We start from the raw sequence: 7,046 nt of genomic DNA, 5'->3' as shown, positions 1-7,046 counted from the left end.
AAGGTACTGTGAGCTGAGTTCTGCTACCCAAGGAACTCCTGAGTAATACTCCTGGGAATTAATCCTAAAGACAAGCTAAAAATAACTCAAATTCTATACAAAATTAGAAGAATGTAGTAAGTCACAGAAATGTATATGGTAAACCAATTCTTGACCTTAGTACCTCTATACTGAATTTAGAGGGAAAAACATGTTCTCCAAGTAAACAGAAAATTATAGCCCACATCAACTCCAAAACAAAAAAAAGTCTTAAGGATATCAACATTAAGAATTTACAAGATAAAAATCAACTCACACAGTGAAACCAAAGTCCAATCATTGCTGGGGTTGTTCTGGACTAATGCTCATTGTTCGATAAATTTCTTTAAGTAGTAACAAGGCAGTATCTTCAGATTCCCTATGAAAAAGAAAATCACATTTACTTGAGACAATTAGCAGAAATTAAACTCTAAGCACACAGGCAGAAATTGCAGCTACAGTTCTATTCAACTCTACTGAAGCAGGCAGATAAGAAGAGTGTAGTCTCAAAGCTATTCCTAAGAGCTGGCCAGGTAGCAATCAATCAGCTCCAAAACAGCCCTGTTGTAATTCTGTTTCGTGACAGGGTAATAGATGAAAGGAGGGTTTTTCCAAAATCCCTACCACTCAAATTCTGTGAAAGGTAGCCACACAGAAAATGCGCTGCTGCAAAAAGAACCAAAAGCCTTTGGTCAAAGGCAGATGACATACCGCCACCTTGTGGAGAGTAAAAGAGGAAGACTCATTTTGAATACATAGGAATTTAAATTAACACTCCACAGGAGCTCTGGTAGCACATTGGTTACGAATCGGACTGCAAACCACAAGGTCAGCAGTTCAAAACTACAAGCCGCTCTGCGGGAGAAAGATAAGGCTTTCTGCTCCCATAAAGGTTTACAGCCGCAGAAACCCTGTACAGGGTCAGAAACAACTCCACGGCACACCACCACCACCACCAAACGAAAATCAATAAAAGAATCTTACTATGATTGCTACATTTGCAGTACCCAAAGTCCCCACTGATGTGATCGAAATGACAGGTTCTCAAAAATGACAGGTTCACAAAACTAAAGAAACTAAGAGGTAACGACTGTCCTTTAAACCCAAGTTGAAAATGCTTACCAGTAGCATAAGTGACTCTGAAGAGCAAAAAGATACTCATTAAAACTCTCTATCGGCTTCTCTTGAAGAACATAGTCGATCCGGCGGCCTCCGTTTAGCAGTCCAACCTTTCCTAAGTAGTCCTCATCCTTGGAAAAATCTGGACCTTCAATAATCTTTTCCGCTAGAATTTAAACCATTTCAAGGTCAAAGTCAATCACTTAATGGCTATCCTCTGACTTTAGCTGACTTTCTGGGCTCAGTAAGACTACAGCTTGACACACGTAGTGGGGCTTGGGGACCCACCACTCAGTCCCCAGTCCTCCAGAGCTCCAGCAAGCTTACAGAAGCGAAGAAGAGAAAGAGTGAGACAGCATTGTAGAAAAGAAAGGAAATCGCATCAGCATCTGAGAATCAAAACTCTCCGTACTTAGTACAGTGACCTGACTCTGAACGTCAAGTCTACAACAGCACAGTTAAAACACCACCATTGGGAAACTCACTTCTCAGAGCGATTTCTTTAAGACATCTGAGTGCAAACCTAGTTCTCAACAAAAGTAAAGAAAACCCGCAGAGGAGAAAGCTCAGCAACTCATGAGGTGAGAAGTCAGGGACAAGAGTGACTAGTGTTTTGAAGGTGGAAGCCTTTGACGGTGTAGTTTATCCTAACACTTTTCTTTACAGAAAGAGCCCTGAACGTTTTAACAAAAAATGACTCACACGGGGAAAGTATCGCTAAATAATTTCCAAGCGGTATGTGTGTAAATTCATTTGTTCTGGGAAAATGCTGCAAATGTCAAATTTACCTTCATCTACTTGCTTCTCTTCCTCTGCTTTGATCTGATTGGCGACCTTCTCCAGTTCTTCTTGCAATTGAGTGGAAGAAGTATGAGCACGGGCAAACTCATTTAACGTCTGCCAAGCACTTTTCAGAGAGCTAATGAAACCCTGCTTCAAATCAGATCCCATTCGAGAGAGACTTTCTTTCAACTCTACAGAGATTAAGACAGCAAACAAAGTGATCAATCACTGGCCAAACTTCTGTTCCCACAGCAGCACTGTAAAGCAGGTAGAAATGCCTTGCACCTGCTCTTAAATTCCAAGTATATGGAGTTTCCCACCCAAGAACATGCAACATGTCAACAACTGTGTTCCGGGAATCTTATTTTGTCATTTTTCTACATTAAAAAAAAAAAAATTTGTAAGTTTCACTCAAAGTTAAGGAGTACAAATACAATAAAAATGTACTTAAGCACCTTCACGGACTTTTCCTAATGTAAGTTAAGACAATGGGTCTACAAGGACAATTTGAATCAGCATTTCTAATCTTTAACAGAAGAGAGGTTTTAAGAATTTGAGATTCTACCATAACCACCATTTAAACTTCAAACTTAAAACTCAAGGTGCCCTGTCCCGAGCTTTGTTCATTCATGTTTATCTAATAAATCATATTTGAAAAAGGTATTTTAGTTACCGATTTTTTCATCTTAACTTCACAAGAGTTAAATATTTGAAAAAGCACAATGGTAGCAAAAAAAAAAAAAAAAACTTGGTATCAAGTTTATCTCCTGATGGGTTTGGGTCAAGAGTTCAAATGTTTCTCTACTTCCCAATTCCAAATATTATAACCAAACTGGATCACAATCTAATTAGGCACCTATCAACTTATAACCATCTTCCCCCATTCCTAATTCTCTCAGCAATTAGAATGCAAATCCACCAAGAATAAACTCATCCGCATCTTTCCTCTCTAGCTTCTCACAAGCCTTAGTAAGAAAGAGTCCAACAGCGCTGCATATACTCACAAGCACTCCGATCACTCGGGCTATCAGAACTGGCTGTGAAAGTAGTCATCACTCACTGATTCTATCATATAAAACGATACCAGGGAAACAAGCGTTTGTTTTATTGCTTTTACCTAAATGAAGTCTTTTTCTGCCTTTGTGATGTGGAATGAGAACTGGCTTTAGGTCCACATCGGGAGCAATCATAGGTTCTAATCTATACGCCACTGGATCCAGCTGCAAAAGGAAGAAGGGAGAATCTGTGAATAACTGTGTCCCTGGAGTCACATCTTAGCAGGAGGGAGAATCTGTGAATAACTGTGTCCCTGGAGTCACATCTTAGCAGGAGAGAAAATGGCTAACTGTTGGAGCAGAGACTTTCACACTTTATTCACACCTTATAAAAAAAATGAGTGACATGTGAATAAAATAACTATTTTAAAAAAACAGAAATTTTAAAAAATCCACACACACAGAGCAATACAATCCTTTCCTTGCATAAAGACAGCTAAAAACGTTACCTGGGAAGTAGTTAGCTGAAGCTTTATGGCAAACAACTGAGTCCTGCCCTAAAGCCAGATCAGAACCAATTCCTATGAAAGAATCCTCTGAGAACCTACTAATTTAAGCTAAAACACACAGACACTCCGTCTTCTTCATAGAGAAAGAAATTCAGTTCACTCACTGGATGATAAATATTGAAGAACCCTTTACAGGTAGGAAGCTTGTAGTTCTCGTCTATCCTGTCCACTCCTCGAATAGTGAGAAACATACCAATCGGAGATCCCAAGGCAAAGAAAATCTCTGGTTCAAAGTCTAATGAGTTGTAAACCACAGAAACCTAGAAAAAAGCAAATACCAGTAATAGATGATCATTCCACTACGGCACAATACAAAATTCTTCCACATTTCCTGGAACTGCATGTGACTAAAAGCAGAAACTAGGCTTCCTAAGCACCCAAGGGTGATCATTGTAATCACTGTCGTGGACAACTGGTTCTAGCTTAAAGGACTACAGAACTTCTCTCTAAAGCAAGGTAATTGTCGTGGACAGCTAGCTGGTTCTAGCTTAAAGGACTACAGAACTTCTCTCTAAAGCAAGGTAACTGTTGTGGACAGCTGGTTCTAGCTTAAAGGACTACAGAATTTCTCTCTAAAGCAAGGTAATTCATAAATTACTATGTTCTATGGCTACAATTTACATCATTGTATGGAAAATAGGTATCATTTACACAGGGGCTTCAAAACCTTCTTTGAAAAATTCCATTATCTTTTACTTTCATTTCTCCAGGAACTTTCTGAAGTCCCTTCATAATGTCAGTGTTATGGTAGTGTGCTGTGAATTCAGTTCCAACTCACACTGCCCCTGCAGGACAGAGCAGATGGCCAGTACTTTCCTCGTTGGGAGCTGAAGACCTTTCGGTTAGCAGCTGAGCATGTGAGCACTGCACCATTAGGACATGACATAACTTACACTTCTCAAGTGGAGAGGAACACCATACTTGGTACAGTAGAGGGTCATCAAAAATGCATACGACCCCCAACAAAATGTACAGACAGCGCGGCAGTAACAATGGGCTCAACCTAACAAATGTAAGGCTGGAGCAGAACTGGGCGTTGTTGCCTCCTGTTGTTCACAGCGTTGCTACAAGTCGGATGGAGCCAACCCGACAGCACCGACCAATAACATATATAAAATAAGCATTATGTTCACATTACTTGTAAGTGTGAGGAGTCCTGGTGTGGCGCTGTGGGTTAATGCGCTAGACTGCAAGGTCAGTCTGAACCACAAGGTCGGTGGTTCAAACTCACCAGCCACTCTTCGTAAACCCTATATAGGGTCGCTGTGAGTTGGAAATGACTCAATGGCACTTAACAACAACATAGTTGTAAGTATGGTTAAAACTGCAAGTTCTAGAGCCAACCTGCCTGGCTCTGAATCTTGACTCTAATCCTTAACTTACAGTGTGACCAGGCCCAAGTTTCTTAACCTCTTGTCTCAGCCTATTTCCTAGTCTATATATCGGGAAGCATTAACAAAGCCAAACTAATAATGTGATTGAAGAAAAAATAACCAAATCCATGCAAAGTGATTAGCACCAATCTGACTGTAGTTTTCCACATACAGCACTCATCATATGCATGGAAAACCAATGCTGAGCTGTTTGTATAAACTCTGGTACCGCTAGTATAACTACCACCCTCACTTTTTAGACCAAGTTTCTATCAGAACAATGACGTGTCCCTACAGAGCCCCTGGAGCTCACATATAGCCAGTTCCATCTTCTGTCTTCTCCATCAATCGTGTGCTCACATGACAGATCCTTATACATGGGGGGCTTCAAACAGCTTGTGAAAAAGTGGAATTAAAAGATAACAGAATTTGTCCACAAACTTTCTGAAATCCCCTCATATACTCTGCAGAGTGCACATACAATACTAATGCACAAGGAGGGTACAGTCTGTAAAAACCATACAATGTGCGTGCGGCATTTGTGTAAAAATACAGTACCTCTAACCACCAGAGTCCTGGTGTGACGCTGTGGGATAAAGCAATGCCAGTTTGAACAACGAGGTCAGAGGTTCAAACTCACCAGCTGCTCCCTGGAAACCCTATACAGGGTTGCTGAGTTAGAACCGACACGACTGCACTTAACAACATTATTGTCACCAAATTCACTCTGTCATCCAAGTTTCTTTCCATTAGAAAAATGATTTGTCCCTACAGAGCCCGGTGGTTCATATGCAGCCAGTTCTATTTCCTGCCTTCAATCCACTATGAACTCATTCTGTGAGAGATCATTATATACACACAACAATAAATATACTGAACGTAATGTCTAAACAGATTTCAACATTTCCAAGTCATTGAGCTCAAAGTATAAACAAACTCTATTATAAAATGCAGCTATTCTCAACTACTTGATCTGTTTTTAGAGGAATTTTTACCCTCAAGGGAAGAACTGAGTACTCAAAATAATTTGAGTGAATGCAGCAAATGCAGAGATTTATACAAGCTCTGAACATAATCTTCTAACTATAACCACTTTTGTCGGTAGTTTGTATGACAGACGAACGCCGTAAGATGAGTGGTGGAGCCACTGAAATTAACCATTTCAAAAGCTAAATAATATGCCAAGTGCCTGTTTAGTCCCTTATTTTGCACATTATAAAAGCATAGTTTTTAAGAGAAAGTAAGTCTTTCTCCACACCACTGTGCCAATGTTAAATTAGCATTTAAAGACAGAGAGCCTCACGGACAACAACCTCAATTATACAGACAGGCGAGTCTTACATACACTGCACACAACTTGTCAAAGGGGCATGGCTACAGTTGCTGCCAGCCACCCCCACTCCCCACCCTCCTTCTGCCACTGGCCTCCTCCTGGCCTCCTCCTATACCAGACCAGACAGAATCTTTAGTAACGTTTTTTTGTACTAACGTTAGTTGTAAACTGTAACTACCACATATCACTGAATGATCTGGCAAAATAATACTGACAAAAACCACCAGTGAAATGAAAATGACACCTTTAAATTACAATAGTGAATGCAGACGAAACCTGGATTGGAATCAGAGTGTTAACTGGTAATGATGCCAGACAGCTCTGACCAGAGCACATCAGAAGGTTCAGAAAGTAAACAAGCATCGAGTTTCATCTCCTGGGTACAGTGATACGTATAAACCGGGCTTATGAAAAATGTTCTTGTTTTTACTAGTTACAGGGAAGGTTCAATTAAAAATAGTACATTTCTGCTGAAACACTGTACAAACTTTATAGGCAGTCATTCTGGAGCCACCCCTGAAAGTGCCGCCTGGTGCAGTCCACACCCCAGTGACAATGCCACTGCCGGGCCAAGGAGCACACTTACCTGCCCGGTGCCAACTTCGAAAGACTCATAATCAACGTGCACAGACGAAACGTAAGCACCAACAGGAAGTTTCCTCTTTGACTCACTCAATTCTGAGGGGAGAGAAGCTGTTTCTTCAGCTTTCTGAGCACTTCCCTCTTGCCCTTTTGTCAAAGTGGCCACCAGTGCCTTTCTGTCTGAAGCTGCTTTCTTCTGCTCCTGTGGAACCAAAACAGACAGTGTAAACGTGAGGGGCGTCCAGCTCTACCACCACTAGAAAGGGGGGGGGGG

General features: G+C 40.9%; 1 protein-coding gene across 1 annotated transcript in view; it reads right to left on the bottom strand.

The window, feature by feature from the left end:
• Positions 1 to 315: 315 nt before the first annotated feature.
• Positions 316 to 7,046, bottom strand: part of SEC23IP (SEC23 interacting protein) — a 33,552-nt gene continuing 26,821 nt past the window's right edge. Inside the window, exons 13-18 of the mRNA XM_006831498.1 lie at positions 6,777 to 6,971; positions 3,589 to 3,744; positions 3,038 to 3,140; positions 1,926 to 2,111; positions 1,141 to 1,303; positions 316 to 397 (exon numbers count right to left, since the gene is read on the bottom strand). Coding sequence (XP_006831561.1) covers positions 316 to 397; positions 1,141 to 1,303; positions 1,926 to 2,111; positions 3,038 to 3,140; positions 3,589 to 3,744; positions 6,777 to 6,971 — 885 coding nt within the window. The remainder of the gene's footprint in view (positions 398 to 1,140; positions 1,304 to 1,925; positions 2,112 to 3,037; positions 3,141 to 3,588; positions 3,745 to 6,776; positions 6,972 to 7,046) is intronic.

The sequence above is a fragment of the Chrysochloris asiatica genome, unplaced genomic scaffold, assembly GCF_000296735.1.
Source record: "Chrysochloris asiatica unplaced genomic scaffold, ChrAsi1.0 scaffold00003, whole genome shotgun sequence".
Taxonomy (NCBI): domain Eukaryota; kingdom Metazoa; phylum Chordata; class Mammalia; order Afrosoricida; family Chrysochloridae; genus Chrysochloris; species Chrysochloris asiatica.
The sequence above is the reverse complement of the archived record's forward strand: the minus strand, read 5'-3'. Positions and strand labels throughout refer to the sequence as shown.